A 21,656-nucleotide genomic window follows, 5' to 3' on the forward strand; every position below is an offset into this window, starting at 1 on the left:
TGTGTCTTATCGCATTGTACATTGTGTGTGACTTGTTCAGATAAAAATATAACCCAACCATGTTATGTTATGTTATGTTATGTTATGTTATGTTATGTTATGTTATGTTATGTTATGTTATGTTATGTTATGTTATGTTATGTTATGTTATGTTATGTTATGTTAAGACCGTGAAGGTCATCTAGTCTGATCACACCAGTATCAAACAGGTACACTTGACTCTAAGCAGTCTGGCTGTAAAAAAGGTTACAGTAGTTAAAAAAATAAAATAGAAGAAAAATTAAACGATGGTAGCAAATGATCAATGAAGCAATGTCTGGGCGAGGTAGGGCAACAGTGTTAGTGTAACGACAAGAGGTGATCAAGTAGGGCTTTTTTGAATCTATTATAAGGCAATTCACGGATGTGTGGTGGTAATGCATTCCAGATGATAGGTCCCGAGTAGTCGATAGATCTCTTAGTTAGGTTGCTATTGGGGGTGTCCTGTCAATACCGAGAAAACCATGACCGAGAATGCCATTACCGAGAATGGACACCACCGAGAATGGACATTACCGAGAATGGACACCACCGAGAATGGACATTACCGAGAATGCAATATATGCAATGCAGGCATGTTATGCATATGAACAGGTCGTGTGCGAGCACCGCGTCGTTGCCACATTCAGTATCGATGCTCAGGTATAAATTTATCGACAACGTCAGTCCCAGTAAGCTATATTCTTGACATTGGCCATTCTCGGTAATGTCCATTCTCGGTGGTGTCAATTCTCGGGAATGTCCATTCTCGGTAATGGCATTCTCGGTATTGTCCATTCTCGGTAATAGTTTTCTCGGTAATAGTATAGAACCGCTATTGGGTGGGGGTAAGTAGATATTTCCTTTAGACGAGGATCTCGTGTAGTGGGAGGATCAGCAGATCCAATTAATTTTTTTAATTTACTAGGGAAAATTAAAAAAGAAATTCAAATTTGTCTGTCAACCCCATGAAATTGTTAAGCTGTCTTCAAACACAATGCAAAACAAATTTGACTCAATTCCAACTGGTAGAAGCGGAGGTATTTGAGTTTTTCGTTGATAATTCTCGGATTATCCTTGATTGGTGTTTTTTTTTATTGTTGTTCTCTACCACCACCTTGCGACCTGTGACCTGAAACCTTTGATGTTTTCTTCGAATGTTGCAATCGCTGAGCTATGGATTGACCATGATCGGAGTAATCGGCAGTTGTGGAGGACTTGTATACTAAAAGAATTGATGTTTATGCGATAATTGATAACTACCAAAACCGTCTCACAGAAGCATCTGTGACCATAGCATCTTTAAAAACATTCCCACGGTAATGTAAATTAAATTTGATTGGACATTCGCTCTTCGACTTCCGGGTTCACATGCTCGACACACCCATGCCCGTACCAATTTACCGGGATGGGGTCATCATCATCATCATCATCATCATTTGTATTATTATGAATTCGAAATACTACAATAATTCTGATGGTGTGAAGAGGAAGGATGGAGTCTACAACCTGGTGAAGTCAATCAAACTCCACCTTGGCCTATAGTGTAAAAAATGGAACGTGTTTGGTTAGAGAGGCATATGCAGTCAATGAGAAATCATATATGCATCATCAAAAATGCGTAGGCGATATAGAGGCATGCAACAACTCTGGGTATAGGCGAAGTCGGTGTGTAAAAATCGATCCTGTAATCTCAATACGCAGGCTATAGTATTTATCCAGAAGAAATTGCTTGTTTAGACTTGAAGGTGGTCATTACTCATTACTATAGGGAGTCCATGATGGCCTGAGCGCTGAAGGGTGTATTTATAGACCAGACCAAATGCCCATATCAAGGATACCCATTCGATAAGTGTGCGAAGATAATAATTTATTGGGCTCCGTTTTCGTTTTTGTCGTGTTTTGGCCCGTGGAACTTGATATAATATACCTGCTAACGCTATAGGCTATAGTTCTATAAACATTAGATTGACATGCTCAAGGTTGTCGAGGAATGATGATAGCTCCTATATTAATGTGTAATGATACATGACAGATTTACCATAGCTGGAGTTTATAGAAATGTTTTGGCTTCAATATTTTGATATTCATGGAGATCTTTGTTTTGGAAGTATCAGGGAAGAGAAATGGTGATTCTTGTCCATTCTGAAATGGATAATGATAATCACAGGGGCAGCAAGAGGGTAAGTTGAAAAGTCCTAATTGTGTAACTTCTAAATGTTCCAATATTATTTCCTCGTATCGTATCAGGGATTATTCAAGTGGATACCAAGTCGAGCTCGAAATTCTCCGCCAAACCGAAGGTCGTCCAGAGTGAAAGACAGTTTACCTACCGAGAGGCGCCCTCTGCGTTCTGTACCAGTTGTTGGACCGGATTGCAGAGTGGAACCGGAGAGACTAGTTGCCGAATATGTCGAAAAGGAAGCTGCGGTAAAAATTATTGTCAGCGTACATTAAAAAAAATTATAGGACTGCTATTCTGATACTAACTTCACTTCTAGGCCACCAAGACATATATTACCATGTAAAATCTTATTAGTGATAGAGACCTTGGTAAATTATCCGACACTAGGCCAGGCTGTCGTGTCATATACCATTGTATTTGATTACCAGTGAACTCGGCACTTGGTGAATTCGGCCGGACAAACTCGGCACTTGGTGAACTCGGCACTTGGTGAATTCGGCCATTGGTGAATTCGGCCATTGGTGAACTCGGCCCTCGGGAAATTTTGTAATAAAAATGCATTAAATATATATATCAGATAATGAAGAATCACGTGCCGTGGTAGATCGCGTAGCGGTAACGGTCACCATGATTGGTTACTGGAATGTTTGCCGGTGAACTCGGCACTAATCTTGAGATACCCCAACCCACCTCCAATCCCCCTTTTCCCCAACCGTAATATCCCCCTCTCACAACCCTAATATACCCCTATCCCCAACCCTAATCTTGGGATACCCAACCCCGACTTTGACCCTAACCCACCTCCAATCCCCCATTCTCTAACCCCAATCTCCCACTAACTCCCTACCCCGCCTCTCCCAACCCTAATCTTGGGATACCCTAACCAACCGCCAATCCCCCTTTCCCCAAACCCTAATATCCCCCAACCCTAATATCCCTCTTTCCCCCAAAACTAACACCCCCTTCCCAACCCTAATATCCCCCTTTCCCCCACCCTAATACCCCCACCCCAACCCTAATATCCGTCTCTCCAAAGGCACAAAAAAAAAACAATATATTTTGACGTATAAATTTTTGTTCGTGTTCGTGGGAAACATTTATTGGTGATCCTTTAAAACTTCGTTATTACATCAGAGATCCATCTTCTCAAAAGTCGTACGTCCGTCCCTCGCCAAGTCAAATCAACACTGAGCCGACCACGCGTGGTCGATATGTGAACGTCGCGTTATCTCCCGCGCTTGCGCAATCCGTGATCACATGATCTAATCACGACGTGACTGCGTGATCTACATATGCCCTGACCTCCTTACAAGATTGACGAATCACTTGATAATACTATTATTAGTTTAATAATTCATATTAATAGCTGTTAATACACTTTAAATTCATATTCATAGTTGTTAATACACTTTATTACAAAATTTCCCGATGGCCGAATTCACCAAGTGCCGAGTTTGTCCGGCCAAATTCACCAAGTGCCGAGTTCACTGGCAACCTTGTATTTAATTGCTTCATTGATCATTTGCTACCATCGTTTAATTTTTCTTCTATTTTTTTTTACTACCGTAACATTTTTTACAGCCAGACTGTTTAGAGTCAAGTGTACCTGTTTGATGCTGGTGTGATCAGACTAGATGACCTTCACGGTCTTATCGATCATTCCTATCTAATACCGAATGCTGTGCACGCATATTTTCTGTACCACCATCACTGCCGTTTGTTAGGTATTTTGGTTGGATGAAAATAAAGACTCTCTCTCTCTCTCTCTCTAATCGGTGTCTTGTGAAGGGCTCCACTCATTTTTTATTCAGGCTTCAAAGCCGGTATTGCTGAATCATGTTAGGATCTTCATCTTTAGACCTATCGACTGTATTACCCTGACAGTGATATTCTGATATTTTCTTTTAGCTGTTCGGTACTGTTCCAAACATTGAGACCAAGTTTGATGCTACCGACAGAGCTGCCTTATTGAAAATATTAGATGAACAGCAGGTATGTTTGGCATGTATGTTAAGTATAGTGCACTATAGCGCACGCGCCAGTTTCATGAAAGTATCAGAATTTTTAGGCACTGTTATGCATACCTAGAGGATTGACTGCCCCCATATAAGATGCAGGCTACGTTAGGGTTGTTAAAAAAACTTTTTCTTCAGATTTCACTGGCTGCTTGATAAAATTGTTAGGTTTGTTAAAAAGAACGCTGCACACCAACTTTGGCTCAATTCCAACCAGTAGAAGCGAGGTTCTTGCAGTAGAAAGTTTTCAATTTATCATTAAAACATAGAAAAAAAAATTCAAAATTTTTCTGTCGACCCCATAAAATTGTTAGGCTGTCGGTAGAGATGATCCACACCAAATTTGGTTCAATTCCAACCACTAGAAGCGAAGTTATTGCAGTAGAAAAATTTGGATTAGAATAAAATAGTATTTGCGGTGGCTACTCTTTAATTATTTATTATAAAATCATAGAATTAGAAATTTTTCTACTGCAATAACTTCGCTTCTAGTGGTTGAAATTGAGCCAAATTTGGTGTGCATCTTCTCTACTGACAGCGTAACAATTTTATGGGATCGACAGAAAAATTTTACAATTTTATTTTTATATTTTTTAATGATAAATTCAGAACTTTCTAAACTGCAAGAATCTTGCTTCTACTGGTTGAAATTGAGCCAAAGTTGGTATGCAGCGTTTTTTTCACCAATCTAACAATTTTATCAAGTAGCAAGTGAAATCTGAAGGAAAAGTTTTTTTTTTCAACAGCCCTAATGTACGTCTTATCCCTTATACATAAGAATAACGTTTTTTTTAATACTCCCTTGTACCCCAGCTTTTAACAGCTATCCACATACAATGCATGTGGTAGCTTTGTACTCAATTCATAATAAGAACCAGAATACAAAACCTGGGTAATTCGATTGTGAATCGAGTATTGGGCTTCAAGTCAGTCGAGTATTTGAGTATCACTCGTTATGATGTCATAGCAGTATGAATGTCGCATTTTCTAGCTTTGGCAGTATGCCTGACTGCCTGTAGCACCTACACCCAGCTAACTTTCCTGGCTTAAAGTTCGTCCATTTGTGCAAATTTCATCGGTAAAATCGTTTCAGAATGTTGCATTCTAAATACGCAACGATTTGTTACACGTTTTCAGACATCTCTAACTGTAACCTTGATAGCCTATTTGCTGGCATACACATAACCATGGTAACAAGTGCATTTTTTCCGTCTTCAGGCAGTGGGACAGTTAAAAAGCCATCTCTTTCATGATGACGATATTATCATTACGTTTTCTGTACACAATATCAAACTCTTGCGCAGAGACGGTAAGTAGCCTAATTGATATTTGCCGAGTCTTTTGTCAAGCGCGATAACCAATCCTATCCGGTCCAGGTGAAAAACTTATCCAAAGAATCGTTACTCATAAAATCGCCGCTGTAGGCTATGTCCGTGACGACCAACAGCACATTGTATTCATCAAATTCGGTAAGAGTAAATATCATTTTGTAACCGTTAATTAAACGTGATTGGTGAGACTTAATGACAGCCTTTGATGATTCAGGTTTCGAGGTATGATTATTGTGTTTTCATAAATTTCTGGTAGTGCACCTATTCCTGAGCGTTTGTCATCACCAACTTTGTGTATCAGCATGATGAACTCCCCGATGTATGTGTTATGCAATTTTGTCTCTTTGATTAACCGTGATTAAGGACATAGTCAATAAGACATTCATTACTGCAATGGCCCATCCTCAAGTACCAATACATTTACAAGAAATTATAGCTCCTGATGTTGTTTTTACCACCCATGATATTGCTGGTTTGCATTGCGGTATATATTATGAAACTTGATACCATGTAATATACTATAGTCTGGTACATTTTATTATATATTTATGCATATACCTTTCATTCATTTTACAGCTTCAGAGACAAACCCAAAGATGTGCAACTTGACTTTACTCAATTGCAAGAGTAAGGTAGGTCTATGGAAATTCTAACTTGAAATTCTAACTGAATCAAACAGGCTGTATTCAACTTTGAGCGATGATATTCAGTGACAGTAAATGTAGTTGATAGTGCAATCTTCGAAGTATGTTATTCATCAAGATTTTTGAAATTAGTGATGGATAAGAGGAATATGATTTTAGCTTGAATCACAGAAGATTGATGGTATATACATTTTATAGCACTAGTACACTTATCACTTATCTATGAGTCAATTGTTATTTTATTGCTTCTCTAAGAATTCCTTCACTATGTTCTAGCCCTTTGATGAGGCTTTTTGCCCATTCAGGTGCAACGAAGCATGTCGAAATGGGGATATTTATAAGAGGTTTAACCAGTAAACAATACTGTAGTAATGGTGGATGTTTCGTCACAGTCTTGTGGCTATATAAAGAAGCGTTTCTATATTCTCCAGCCATATCCTATTTCGTCGGCGTACCTGAACAAGCTAGTGTGCTGCCCTGTTTTCCAAATCGTATGACAAACACTTATGATAGGCTGCCTGTTAAAAACGTTTTGTCAAGTTTGTTGCAATTGATATACTTTTGAATCCTTGAAATAAATTGCACTTGTGACATAATATGACAACATGGATAAATTTAATTACAACAAACAAAAATCCATGGTCATCTGTTTGTCTTGGTATTTAATAGAATCATCTTTAGTGGGACTGGGTAATCTTGCCCTTGCCTGGATGTATGTGTCACACTTTTAGGCTAATAATCAAGCGGTACACAACTGTTGAGCAAACGTTTTCCGTTTGTAGGACGCCGCAGAAGAAGTTTGCTCCTTGGCCCGCCAAATATTCCAGCTGGTGTACACTGACTCGGCGATTGACTTTCTTGACAAATCCATCATGGTCGGTGCTATTACTCCAAAAAATCATTCTTACAGTACCGGTGAGATTTTACGTCTTTTGTATACTGGTAGTTGGCAGTATACAGTATCTTGGTGTTCTTTTGTTTCCTGTTTTCTTTTGCCCTTTTATTTAATTGAAAGTCGATATATATATATAGTTGGCAGCGTTGAATCAGAAAGTGCTCTTGATTTTTATCACTTTTCTTTTTGACCGACTTCCTGGACTAGTTGCATTTCAACTTGCACAGTTTTGCAGCTGGATCACTGTATGCCTTTTTGGATTTTCCCCGAGTCCATCAAGATTGTATATATATATATTCTTTTATCACTACATCCATCGCAAGGATACATATATTATAACTCGAAGACCTTTCAGGTGCTGTTATCAAGAGTTATCGGCGCACCAAAGCTATATGAAATTATTAGGCAAAATATGACGCTCGGTTATAGGCGCCGAAAAGTCTTGCAATAAATGTATTCTCGCAATCTATGTTTTGATGAAAGCAGCATTCAAGTACTGTACCATAAACCAGCTATCTAACATTCATATTTGCTATCAGAACTTTGGTACCGGCACACCTATCCCTAATACACTTGTAGGGTCTCGATCGAGTAATCTTAAAACTGTTTGCGCCATCGTGAAACAGTTGCTCCCTGTCTTGCAAATCGCTGCCGTTTCGTCAGCCTTTGATGCTCGATTGTTCATTTATTTGTTTATTTTTTAGACGATTCTGAAAAAAGAGATCCTGTCACTGTAATAACTGACGACAACACCGAAGAGTAAGTGCTCCTAGTCTCAAAACTTGAAGTTCTGCACCTCGAAGAGTGTCTGTGAAAATTGAAGTTTTCTGCTCATTTAGGCAAAGACGTAAAAGCACAGAGTCACTACCTACCTCAAACAGCGCAAACAGACACGGAACTTCCAATACAGACGTTCGATTTCGGCCCAGCACCGGTCAACTGTACGCGCTGCCGAAATTACTATGAACGTTCCCCAATTACATTGCACGCATGATTTGCAGCTCCGAGATGCGTCCTAGGTCCAGCTCGACCTTGCCGATCATGTCGCGAACGCACCGGCGTTCCGGTAGCAGCGGTTCTTCCGGCACCAACCCGGTTCCGTCCTCGAGCTCGATTCATTTGAGAAGTCCGACAAGCTCCGCGAAACGCACAGGGGCGCAAGCGGAGTTCCAAATCCCGGACTATCTGGCTGTTGTAAGTTTGCTGTAGGCTATGACCGGGGACTTGACATGAATATCTGTATGGGGTTTCTTGTCAGCAAAATTTGCAACCGAAGGAAGATGTGGAAACGACCAAGTATGGTAAAGTAGTCGTAAAGTAGAAGTAAGTGTTCTAGGCTTAGTTTTGCCTGAAATTAAATCTGGTAATTAGATGTATCCTTAAATCAAAACCACATGAGTTTGAGTATGCATTGCAACTATTTGAGTACCGTAATTTTCCATGTATAATGCACAAAATTTTCACGATTTTTTGCCCTAAAATAGGGGGGTGCGTATTATACATGGGTACAACAAGCCTTGAAAAAAATCTCCCTCGATAAAAAACTTGAAATCACACCTATCATGTTTGTTTCCAATCGCGCATCACTTTCAGCCAGCGCGCGTAGTAATTCGTATTATAGAGTGTAACGCTGCCAATTACTGGGAAGCGTGTTGCCAATTAACAAGAGTCACGCGATCTCCTGCTGAGTTGGTTTGCCATTTGTACTCGAGCGAAATTAGATCACTAATAGACACTCGCGCGCGGCAATTCTCGCCAATTCATCGCGTCAACGACAGGCCCGAACAATCGCATATGCAATTTATACATATACAAGAGGCCATGTGCGCTAGATATAATCGCTTGCGTAATCACTAATCAGTCGCATCTCCAACAGACCTGTTGCGCATGACATAACCGTTAGCCTAGGCGCAATCGCATCTGTAATAGGCATCGGGCGAAAGATGTCGGTTCGTTGGCCTAAACTAACTCGCAGCCGGCCTCACAGGCTTTGGCTGCTATCTACTATCGTTTAGAGACAATACCGTTAATTGTATAATGATTAGCTATCGCATCTGTAAAAGGTCTCCTAGTGCTCAAGATGTCGTGTCGCTCGCCTGAACTATCGCGCCGCTTGCCTCGCAGGCTTTGGCTGCTATCTACTATCGTTTAAAGACAATCCCGCTAATTGTCTAATGATTAGCGATCGTTGTGTAATGATTGTTCAAGAGTGACATCGCAAAACAGAATGACATCGTGTACGAAATCGGAACTATTCCTGTACTGAAATGCAGGGTGCGTACTATACATGGGTACAGGCTTTTTCCCAGAATTTACATGCTATTTAGGGGTGCGTATTATACATGGGGGCGTACTATACTTGGAAAATTACGGTACTTCTAAAAAGTAGAAATAGGCTACTTTGTCACCGAACATCCCTGTTCTCAATCCTATATCTACCTTAACCGACTGGTATTAATGCCCAACGTAGCAGTGTCCAATCTTGATGTTTCTTTTGGCGCTGCTTCGCGCTTTTCATTCATCGAGTGATCTTTCTATAGGATTTTTTGTAAAGTTAGGAACAGCGGCACACGTGACGAGGTTAGAGTTGGTCAGAGTAGTCTACGTTTCTGCTCGAATAGAAGTAATGTCGCAAATTTCTACTCGGGTACAAGTAGAAGTAGTAATCTAAAATGATAACCACCTTAGGAAGTAGTGAAAGTAAGCATAACTTTCTTGAGAACTTCAAAAAAAGGGAGGTACTTTGCTACTGAGTTCCACTGCCAACACTTTGAAACTATCGGCAGCCCGGATTCGAGCCGCGGTCTCTCGTGCCAATGGCGGTGGTACTAGCCCTGACCGTCCGCGTCAACTCTTTAGTCCTTGTTTGTAAAGCTTGTGCTGAGGACCTGCGCCATTTCAGCTTCAAAAGGAATTTACCCGCAATGAACTGCGCGAGTTCGCCGACCTGTTGCAGCAGTTTCGAATGGGAACGCTGACTATACGCGATCTGTCGGTTAAACTCTGGGAGCTGTACACCGACACCCGGAAGCATTTGCTGCTTGGTGGGTTTGCCTTCTTCGATTTCACCAGGTTGCTTTATGAAGTTGCCAGTGAATCTGGTACTTAGTGTATTCGACCAGGTTGTAACTAAGACGCAAGGTTCCGAGTCACAAGTCAATCTCATTTTTATAGTTTTGACTCGAGTCAAGTCCGAGTCCAAGTCTGCTAATAAAGGGTCGAGTCTGAATCAAAGTGTTTTGACTCGAGTCCGAGTCATTATGCTCACAGGTCAGTTTTCAGTTCAATTTGCTTCAACCCACTTTTTCAACTCTGCTCAAATGATAGAATGGCTCGGCATTCATAATATTGTAATTTTCCTCAGTCTTAGCAGTTTCTGGCCAATTTTTTTAGGATCAGGACTGATAGACGAGGCGCCCGTAGTGTGGTGCCTTTACTATTCTTCGGAGTTACAATGAAATGTCTGTCTTGGCCATCCTAGTCTCGAGTCATGTGATTTGGTTCGACTCGTGCACAATGACTCAGTACAAGTCGAGTCAATACAAAAATTGACTCAAGTCAGGTCGTTTTACGTATTCGAAAAAATCACCATCCTGGAATTCGGCACTTGAATTTGACATCAGAATTACAACTAACATAATGATGCGATGCATTGGATGCATCGATATTGCATTAATGAATTCGAAATTGAATGTTTCACTTGACATGAGCTTGAGTTGTGATAGTACGGCACTTGGTGAATTTGGAATTAGAAATGCAATAACTAAATTATAACTATATACAAAATTCATCAATATTGTAGCACTAAATTTAAAAATGAATGATTCGTTGAATATGAGCGTGAATTGCGATATACAGCACTTGGTGAATTTTGCAAGTTGAATTTAGCGATAGAAATAGAATAGCCATTATTATTATTATCATGAAAGCGTTTCATCAATATCTAATTTCAAAATGAATATGAGTGTGAATTGTGTATCAATGTGTTCGTGTTAGGATTAGCTGTCAAGTGCCGAATTGACGGATAACCCCTAACGGTGATTTTTCTACGTCAGGCATGCGGCACTTCATCCCAAACCCGACCGACTTGTCATACTTTGACCAATTTTTGAAAGACCATCAAGCCGATCAGAGCTCTTCGGATTCTGCCTCGTACGGGTGCGTTTGAGATTAGGTTACGCGTGTTTGGCTATGGGTAACGCGTTTGAATTTTTAAGATGGTGGACAGAGGCGCCGCGTGTCTCGAGCTCGGCGCAATCGGAAGACGGCAGCGTTTCTACCGGGGCACATGTAACCGGTAAGGCCCACGCTTTCACTAGTATCTGCCGTTAATATTTTCCCTGGTGTTCTGCCTTGGTTTGTGACGTATAGTTGAGAAAAAAGGTGGTTAGTTTTTTAATGATAACATGGCGTCACTGATACTCCGTGACATAGTAAGAACATATAATTTCACAATATCCTAGTCGATTTGCACATCCTGTCGACTCAGACAGGTGGGTGTGGGGCTAGATTTAGATTTTTGTTGTTGATTGATTGTATATAGGTTAGGTATTCCGGGGGAATAAGCCTTAATCCTACGAATTGCAGCTAGCCCTCTCTTATGTTTACAATTGAATAGTATATTCATATTAAATGAACCCGAAGATTTTCGGCTGGCACTCGTCAGGGGTAATCGTCAGCAACTAGTAGAGAATTGGAAAGAACATTGTATATCGACAATCGTATCACGAAATATGACGTCACCGGCATGAAATGAAATCTCAAATAAGAGAGCGTTCAATGTACTATTTTAAAATGGTACACGTCACACGAACTCATTTTGTAGACAAAGCTTGGGCTGATGTATTTTCATAAAGGTCGTCCCCAAGGCACACAGGTCAAAGTGTGAGCGGTGCCTCCCAATGAGGCGAAATTGGTCGTCTCGATAATTTTTTTCACAAGCGAGATTGCCCTACAGATGTTCACCAATGGCAGAATTTATGGCCTTTGAATGTCGCTTAGCCTCAAGCTTGAGCGGATGAGTTAGGGGTGAGCTTTTCACCGGGCCAAGCTTTGCCTACAAAAGGAGTTCGTGTACCATCTTATTTGAGATCTCATTTCATGCTGGTGACATAATATTTCGTGACACGATTGTTGATATACAATGTTCTTTCCAATTCTCTACTAGTTACTGATGATTATCCCTGACGAGTGTCAGCCAAAAATATTCGTGTTCATTTCAATATGAATATACTATTCAAATGTATATTGAAGCTCTGCACCTCCAAGAAGCTCTTAACTTTACATAAACTGAGTTCTCGTTGAAGCGAATCAATAGTGATTCTTTTGTTGCAAGGCTGCTTGGTGTTCATATGGTAGTAATGTAATCTATTAGTTTCTTCATATTCTTTGTCGTCGTTCCGAGATATCGGTGGAACAATATCAACTACAAAACAATCAAGCCATGTATTATAGCCTATTGTTATTTGTTAACGAAAATATCAATGGGCATTGTGTGGGAGACGAGCCACCTCCGTCATTCTTGATGAGAATGGCCAACTTTTTCCAATTACGAACGAGTGATATGGAATCGCGTCAAAGCAAACGGCAAGCATCGGTTGTGTTATAGACCTCTCGTCGAGCGAATCCGAACACACTCTAACTCCTCCTGTCCTGCCGTACAAAGACGGCGGGATATTTGACAATTTTGTGATGAGCTCCTATGCCAGACCGAGGCCAACGAAATCCGGTAAGGGCTGCTTGGCACGTCCACTAACACCCGCGTGTCTTGCGAGATGTCCCAAAAATAACTTGATTCATGCCTATCCTTTTGTGCTCTACTCTTGCTATGTCTCTTGGCGCAATCTACATACTGGTTACTGGGACGATTTGAGTGGAGTGTGCATTGTAACGATGGATTAGAGTAGGTTCGATTTCTACGAGTATGGTAAAAAAAGAGTCGCCTTCACAAACAGGGTAATATTCATTTAATCAACGGCAAATGTAGTTTCAATACTACGGTCGAACCATCGAAACCTTGGCTGTCCGTGGTTCAGCATCGCTAAAACACGTCGCACAGGGCTACGAATGTTCATGCAACGACATTTTTGTCCAGTAGGGGTCGACCCTCAAAATGGTAAAAAGCACTACGAAATATCTGGGTTTAGAAATAAGAAATTTATTTTGAATGGTGTGTAACTGGCAACATTTTGATTTCGGTCAGATATATATTTGAACTTTTCAAGATATTATTGGTGTTGTTTTTTCATAATACGTGGTACTCGAATACTTGACTCAATTCGGAATCATCTAGTTACCAGTACTCCATTTTGCCCAGCCCTCTTGGTTAGAAACCACAGAGTGTGCATCTTGTAATAGCTGTTTTTTGATGGTGGTTAAATTTCTTCTTCCATGTTGGCCGTTGGGTGCCCACACCCATAACAGCTCAATGCTCTATTTTCCGTGTTTCCGTGCTCTACAGATTAATTTGAATCTTTCGAAGCATTTTTCATCTGCTATCGGGCATTCTTTCGCAAGGCTAGCCCTTAACGCTGTTTGCCTCGATTTTTCAGCGAACGGAACACCACCAAGACGGGCTTTTCACCTTATTGACTCGCCGTTCGTTGATGAGCCATCTTATTCCGCACTTCATGTAACTTCGGTGGCTGCTGTTCCATCAGGTTTTGGAGATACGTCCAACGATTCAGGTAGGCAAGATTGACTGCCGCTCTGTCGGTAGTGCGGGTGAGGTGGTCAGTAACAAAGTGGAGTACTAGAGTAGGTTTAGCCTACTTGTACTACTTACTCAAGTGGGTATGTTTTCGGCAGAACTACCTACCATTTTGATAGTGTATACTTATGCTTGAATTGAGCAGATATTTATGACGTTACTTGTAGTTGAGTGGCAAATCTGACTACTTCGGCCACCACTGGTGCCGTTTTAAGCGATTGTTCTTTTTATTCAGATTCAGAGACGAATGTAAGCAGGACTTCAAGCGCAAAGATGGTATGTTGACAATGTTGGTCTAACAGGCGTCCACATACTTCGGCAAACCGAGTGACTGCCTCAAAGTCTGTCTCATCCCTAATACGACGATAACACCACTTACAACTTCATTACCACGTGTTTGAGTATGTGAGAACCATGCTGACGGCTCTCAACTTGTCCTGGCGATACAAAATTTTATCTGTAGTAGTCATCATCCAGATGTTTCCAAAAGTTATAATTGGGGCGATTTTTTGTCATGTCAAAAAAAAGGTCAAAATTGTAGCGTTAGGTCAAAAAATTACCGTAATACGTGGGGTAGGGCCAGATTCGTACAGACAGTTCGAACCAGAAATGAAGATAAGTACTACAATTCTAACATTATATGGGAAAACACCTAATTTGCATACGTTGGGTCAAAATCAAGTTTTTTGAGGTAAAAAAAAGTCAAAATGTTGATTTTTAGGTCAAAATCTTCCGTTTTTTAGGTCAAAAAAATCGCCCTAGTTATAACATTTGTGATGACACCAGGGTTACCATATTTTGGACATATCCTCCTAAAAGAGGACGTATGTTAACCCTATATGACACCCATTCATGTTCCATTGACTGAATCAGGATTACCGGGTCCAATGAAAATAACTCGTTAGTGGCAATCCTAGATTGAAAGATCAACCTCTCACCGACCGCTTACAATATCCAAATGCTAGTCGAGTAGCAGACCGTTTGTGTATTCTAATCCTAGACGCCATCAAAGGACGACACAAACGTGCGACAGCGAAGGCAAGGTAAAGAAAGGCGGAAATCAGAGCTGTCTTCGAACGAGTCCAAAAGGCCATCATCAGAACACTTCGCAATGCCACCTCTTCAGGATTTTGATGTCAGGCAACAAAAGGAGCATAGAAAAAAGAAGAAACACAAGAGGGACTCGATTACTGTCGCATTATGATGTTATTGAAGATACTCCGTCCGCATCGTGCATGCTACAAACGAATTGACCCACTAACCACGTAGCCTGACTAGAATACTTTTTTTTCAACTAGAATGGCGCTTCCCATGTTCCTGGTAACTATCTAATTCAAGGATGTGCTGCTAGTACCAGTCAACAAGAAACCATTCTATGATATTTTTATGTATTGGTTCATGTGTTACTATATTTAATATTTCGAGCCGCTATAGAATAGCTCTTTGGTGCTCTATTATACTACTTTCTGCATGTCCGACAATGCCTTTTCTATCCAACAAGTTCTTTCAAACTGCATTTGTTCCTTGTACGGATGCGGCGGGCAGCACCTTGGATTGAGGGTTATGGCTAATGGCAGTTTCAAGTATGTGATTGAAGCGGCTGCACACTTCTTGCGCCATCTCCTGCAAAACGAATCGGGGTCATGCCGCTGTTAAGATCGCCCGTCTGTGATGCGCTCATGCTCACCTTATTTCCGCATTGGTAGGCGTGGATGTCATATGGTCCATCAGGAGACGCAGTTGCCCGGATGCATTTTACTGCCAGCATGGTATTACCGAATATTCCGTCGTCAAATATGACCAACCTCTCTATCAGGTGGATAGGTACACGATATATCACTGGCTGATGTGAAGAAATGTATTGAAAGCAGTTATGTGACATGAACAAGTAATATCTTACACCATTATTGCATTTAGTAAGCTTAATCCCGTGGACAGTGAGCGACATGATCGCCTCTTCGTTCACATACAGGGGAAGTTCATTTTCTTGCTGGTAAAAATCAAATGTAAGTAAAAGGTGCATGACGCAAATAACTTTCAGTGCCTTACCTGAGCTATGTCGATCAGGTTGATCACATCCAACGGCCCGCTTCCGAGACCGCATATATTCTCAATGCAGCCGACAATTCGAACACGAAAATCTGCCTCATTTGCCTCGGGAGGCAAAACTAAAATGGTAACAGACTTATTGCAAGTGAAGTATTCATGATTGTAATGGTTACGATTGTGGCTGGTCACGTAATGATGCCAGATAGGCTAGCTAGTATGTAGGCCAGGGTTGTAACCAAGTCGCAAGGTTTCAAGTCACAAGTCAATCTCACTTTTATAGTTTTGACTCGAGTCATTTTCAATTCACCACCGAGTCAAGTCCGACTACAAGTCAACGAACAGAGGCTCGAGTCTGAGTCATGGTATTATGACTCGAGTTGAGTCCAAGTCATTGTGTTGACTGACCAGTTTCCAGTTTAAGTCTTGCTAAATCCACTTTCTGTAATTCTGTTTGGTGATATCGAATGGCTCGCATTCTTAATATACTAATTTTCCTCATTTTTAGCAGTTTCTGGTCGCGTTTTCAAGTACCAGTACCAATAGACGAAATCCCAATAGTGTGGTTTCTTAACTATTCCTCGAAATTACAATGAAATGTCGGTGTTGGCCGTCTGCGTCTCGAGTCATATGACTTGGTTCGAGTCCAAGTCGAGTCAATACACAGATTGACTCGAGTCGAGTCATTTCCGTATTTTGACAAAATGACTCGAGTCAAGTCGAGTCATCATAAAATCGTGACTCGAGTCATCACCATTTCGTCACTGTGGATCGAGTATCTTATGAAATCAAAATTTTGTAAGATTTTCTTTCGGCCTTATTTTGGCCACAATGTGACAAACGTAATCGTGGCCAAGATAACGCCGAAAGAAAATGAGAATCTTACAATAACTTGATTTTTTCATATATGTATAAAATGGATATAAAAATCACGACATTGCAATACGGTGGAGATACATTTGTAGGAACCAACTACTAAAGTAGGCCTTGTCATTCATCCGTTAATTCAGATTTTAGTTAGCAAGTTAGGCTGAACGCGAAAGGATGTTGACAGAATACTATATCATGCTAATGCAAACGCACCTGAACTTTGAATTGATGATAAACTACCACCTCTCCCTGAATTTGCTTCGGGGCTTGATAGGGTGCTAGACTTGGATAAACCGTCTATCGAGTCCAAGTCTAGTGACTAAAGAAAATAGGTGTTGAGTCTTAGTAATAATACATTAGGCCCAAATCCATATTCCCCACGAACCTTGCTCTTCGAGCTTCCTTGACTTCTTAGAGATAGCTCGCTACCGTCAGCACTAAGCTGTGCCACCTTGGTTTGTCGTCGTAACATGACATTCTATGATGGGGGAGACTTTCACATCAGACCTATACCGTACTTTTCGTTTCTTTTTCATTCATTTTTATCGTGCCTATAAAGAGAGGGTTTCCACCCAAAAAACATCAAGTTTACAATCGAGCGCTGACAAATCATGTCTAATGCGTGCAAAGTTCTGGCAGCAATCCTCCATTTTGATCTGCAACTTGGACAGTAATTATAGTTTAATTATACCCCGCTTCTGCGTGACCGTTGTCGTTGAAGTGCATTTGTATTATGAGAAGGATACTTCGTAGAAAATAAATTATGATGGGCGTGGGCCGACGCGGATGACTGGTTTCGACAATATATTTGACATCAGACTCCAGAGAATGAGCATAGATTAAATCTACGGAAATATACATGACATTGATATGAAACGATGGGCTACAGTTTCTCAACAAGGTTCACCGAATTATATTGCAAAATAATATGCATCGGTAATCCTGAGAGGTCAGTTCTGCATCACGTGATTAGTATGAACCAATGAAATGGCGCGCAACAGGCAATGAGTGAAAAGCTGAACCTCAGTCCATAAAGTAGCGGCGAGCGTGTTCAGTGAATTGATGTGGTTACGAAGGATGTATCAACGAGAGTATGATCGTGAAAGGTCAATTATAGTTGGTGGTAGTGCTGTGTTTTTGGTATATATATAGAAAGTGTCATCTTTTTCGGCTAATACGTTTCCACCTCCTACCGTAACTCTATTCACTCTGTCACGTTTCTCATTATTTCGCAATACCCCTGTTTGGAATCGGCGTCCTGTGCTCACACTATATTTTATTTTTTAATTATTTTTTATTAAATTACTTCAACTTGGAAAATCATCGCTGCTCACCTGATATATCAGGCAAAAAGGCCAGCGATTCCAATCAGGGCAATACCTGTATAGTATACACTACAAAAAAAAATTAGACAATTTGGTCTCAAAATTAGACAAATTTGGTCTCAAATTTAAGAAATGAGGTTGATTTGGTCTCATTTTACCACCCACTCACCATAAATGCTATTTTCGACTCAGACAACCATATATATATTGATCTGAATGGTATACGTGAGTAGTAAGTGGCATGTACCTTGATAACTATATCTAGTGAATACCTTGTAAACTTAGTACAGGATCATCTCAACACTGCAATTTCTGGTCTCTCTCATCCTTCCCCTCCTCCGCTCAGACCCCTAACATTGAAAAGGATGCCCCCAAGGCACTGCTACCATTTTCGATCAATTTCTGGCTTACTTTTGAGACATAAAGTACTTGGTAAGACTAATTTGTCTTTAAGACTTTTTCTGCTAAAAAATCGATTTGAGACATTGAGACCAAACTTGTCTAATTTTTTTTTGTAGTGTATAGCTCGAAGCTAAAACCCGTCCACGAACTCCGGACCGTCAAAAATCCAGTTTCTATATGCGCAAATGAATTTATTGAATTCACGGGACTGTGATGGAAATATACATATTGAAACTGATATTATACGAGAAAAACAAATTGTTTTTAACATAAATACCCGCTTGAACCTTTCTCTATAGGAAATGATCATGAATTCTAGGAAAAAGGTAATGCAGAGGCGTCCAGGTCCGCTAATCTAATTGACGAACCTACGGGGCTCGTTCACTTTCGGACCAAAAATCAATTTTCTCCATAAGGATGTAGTAGAATTGGTCCTCAAGTGAACGAGCCCCGTCCCGGTCCGTATTGGGGCGCGTGTAGTCGCGTTTGTCGCGGGCGGACAGGGGTATCGGCGGTTGTTTTTGTTGTATTTCTGCGTATTCGGGTCGGATTCCGTCGCATATTTTGTTTGTGATTTTTTGCCGAGAACATATTAAAAAATTAATAAAAATGTTCGTGGTATCAGAGGATTTACTCAGATATCTACACCATCGAATGTTTACATTCGATATAGAAGCACTGTTGGAGCTCAAAAACTACCCATGCTTTCCAAATGAAAACCTGATTTTCAGTGCTGACATAAATGTATCACCGGCCCATCTGCATCCAGAGGCCTGCCCTTCTCTTTTCAAAGCCTGAATCTGATCCTTGTTGAAAAAACCTTCCTATCCTCCTCCATCTGTTCCTTGTTATCCGAGCTTACATCCAAGTTCCAAAACGATCATAAATTGTGCAATTCCGCTATTAATCACATTCGGGTATCTTGTATGGTTTTCATTGTGTATTTGTATCGTCAAAATGCTACAATTAATTTCACAATGATTTCGCATTACCAGCGATTTCAACCGCGCGCGCAATTTCTTCGTCTTTCTCCCTGAATTTCTTTGCACTGTATTCCGTGGCACACAAGACCTAAACAGGTGATAAGGGCCACTCTATAAACTTTTAATCATAATAATAACGCGCAATTTCTTCATCTTTCTCCTGACACCGGCCTTGTAGCTGCAAATTGTAAGATGGGTGACTTTATATCGTATTGGGTGGTCTATCCTGTTACAGTATGTATGCGGCAAGTTTCTATTGGCCATATTGAATCTTACTAGCTCCATCTCCTGCTTCAACAGGATACAATTCTCACAAGAAGCCTTTAGGTTGAGATTCTAAATATATCGCCATATGTAGGCCTACAATTCGTTGATGCAGCCCAGAAATGCATTTTGCTGTGGTAGTCCGGGGTGATCTGAAATAAAAACGACCAGCAGACAACGAAAATACATAAATTCACCTTGGTTTCTATGTCCAATATACCAGTTGCGGGCGTAATCCCATAAATATCACTGCCAATATGAACGAAAACTACAGCCTCACACATAGGTTCAGGCTGTTTTTGTGGTCTTTTGAGACCAAAATGGATGCCGCAACGTAACAGTGGCATGACGCAACAATGACCTCGCACTTCTTGCCCTTCTACATTCTTTGGGCGCAACCATTCCGTATACTTTTTCGCTCTTCATTTTCGCCTTTGGTGGGAGGGATTCGAGCCCCGGCGCGGCGTGGCGGCGAGGCAAGCACAGTGCTTATACCCATTAGGCCACGACGCCCTCGAGAGCGGGAGACGATACGCGGCAATTCGAGTTCGCACGCTCGCGTCATCCGCTGGAGGTCTCTCGCATAATCCCGCGGTTCCCGCCGTCCGCGAGCGGGCTCGTAGTTTGGGGCCGGGCGAACACAATGGCACGGGCACTCAAAAATGAACAGAGTAACAATTTTAAAGATTCTAATCGTGTAGTGATACATGATTTCTTAGCGTACTGAAATTAGACGATCCTGTCGAAGTTACATTATGGCATCCACTGTTGGGGGGCTGCCAGTAAAACTGCACTCAAGCCACTGCAGAAACTACAGCATAAAGTGCTCCGAATCATAGCTAGGGCCCCAAAGGGGCCTGGCTGCTCATCCAATAAGTCGCTGCTGAAGAGATTCGGCGTCCTAAACATAGAAGATATGCGGAAACTAGAAATCGCCAAGTTTATGTATCAGTTTCACTGCGGTCGTTGCCCCGAATATCTCAGTGACTTCTTTACCTCTGAATCAAAAGCGCACAAGTACAACACACGCGCGTCCACGTCGTCCAAATATCATATGATCGACCGAAAAGATCATCGCTCCATCAAATATGCCGGACCTGATGTGTGGAACAGTATCCCGCCGGCCATCCGACAGTCGACGAGCATGTCCACATTCAAGTCGAAATACAAGCAATTACTACTAAATAAATACAGTCCATCCTCAAGATTACCGGACCACGACTGACCTATCGATCTCGCTTCCCATGACATGCCGCCCTATTTCTTGTCGCTTTCTTTTTCTATACTGTATTCTTTACTTTCATTCAGTGTGCATGCCTCCTCTTTACTACGCCTAGGCCAAGGTGGGTGTCCGATTCCATTGACAAATCCAAGTCGCTTCGACATCTTCCTGTCTATTCATTGTATCGCATTTTTTGTGGTGTATTGAACTGATAAAATTGCTAATAAACCAATGATGATGTCGCTAAGAGTTAATTTATAGTTTCGAAGTAATTTCCCAACGCATTGCGGCATACGAAGCGGGGTGCGTCATTGTATATGAGATATCTGTGAAGTCGTGGTCGAGCCGCGGCAACAGTGACAATGGATGCGCAATAGGACTGTTGAAAAATAACCTTTATTTCTGAATCTTGCTGGTTACGTGATTAAATCGATAAAACGACGTACACCAGATTCGAATTCATTCTAACCAATATTCGCGGATTTAGTACAGCATGAAAATTTTGAATTCCAAGCATTTTGAATTCCAAGCCGTAGAAGTGGAGTGATTTCAATTTTTCTTTGATAAATCTTTGATAATTCCGGGATTATCCTTGATCGGTGGATCACCCCAGAATTATCATCAAAAATGCGCAATTAAACGGGTACGCTCGAAAAATATACCTGTCCTGTCGCAATTACATTTAATCCGTTGCGAAACTGACATTTTATTCGCTGTGGCCACTCTACATGTGTAATTTGTATACAT

At 41.0% G+C, this 21,656-nt stretch overlaps 2 protein-coding genes across 3 annotated transcripts; one reads left to right on the forward strand and one right to left on the reverse strand.

Moving 5' to 3' along the window:
• Positions 1 to 1,984: 1,984 nt before the first annotated feature.
• On the forward strand, positions 1,985 to 15,311 carry LOC145449043 (cerebral cavernous malformations 2 protein-like). Of its 2 annotated transcripts, XM_080327506.1 has the most exons (17): positions 1,985 to 2,201; positions 2,269 to 2,448; positions 4,112 to 4,195; positions 5,437 to 5,527; positions 5,595 to 5,687; positions 6,126 to 6,181; positions 6,976 to 7,108; positions 7,793 to 7,847; positions 7,928 to 8,029; positions 8,090 to 8,282; positions 9,991 to 10,132; positions 11,144 to 11,246; positions 11,306 to 11,385; positions 12,697 to 12,816; positions 13,640 to 13,774; positions 14,033 to 14,073; positions 14,798 to 15,311. In XM_080327506.1, the coding sequence occupies exons 1-17, from the start codon at positions 2,145 to 2,147 to the stop codon at positions 14,999 to 15,001; spliced, it is 1,869 nt and encodes a 622-aa protein (XP_080183632.1). In that variant the 5' UTR covers positions 1,985 to 2,144; the 3' UTR covers positions 15,002 to 15,311. The 2 variants fall into 2 exon arrangements, with proteins under 2 accessions (XP_080183632.1, XP_080183633.1); XM_080327507.1 differs by lacking the exon at positions 12,697 to 12,816 and having other exon boundaries at positions 1,987 to 2,201.
• Positions 15,169 to 17,415, reverse strand: LOC145449044 (integrin beta-1-binding protein 1-like). The gene is made up of 6 exons (XM_080327508.1): positions 17,099 to 17,415; positions 16,927 to 17,032; positions 15,847 to 15,965; positions 15,698 to 15,787; positions 15,485 to 15,640; positions 15,169 to 15,420 (listed from the first exon to the last, which is right to left on the reverse strand). The coding sequence occupies exons 1-6, from the start codon at positions 17,183 to 17,185 to the stop codon at positions 15,304 to 15,306; spliced, it is 675 nt and encodes a 224-aa protein (XP_080183634.1). The 5' UTR covers positions 17,186 to 17,415; the 3' UTR covers positions 15,169 to 15,303.
• Positions 17,416 to 21,656: the final 4,241 nt, after the last annotated feature.

The sequence above is a fragment of the Botryllus schlosseri genome, chromosome 10, assembly GCF_051294905.1.
Source record: "Botryllus schlosseri isolate E-star chromosome 10, Bs_hap1, whole genome shotgun sequence".
NCBI lineage: Eukaryota > Metazoa > Chordata > Ascidiacea > Stolidobranchia > Styelidae > Botryllus > Botryllus schlosseri.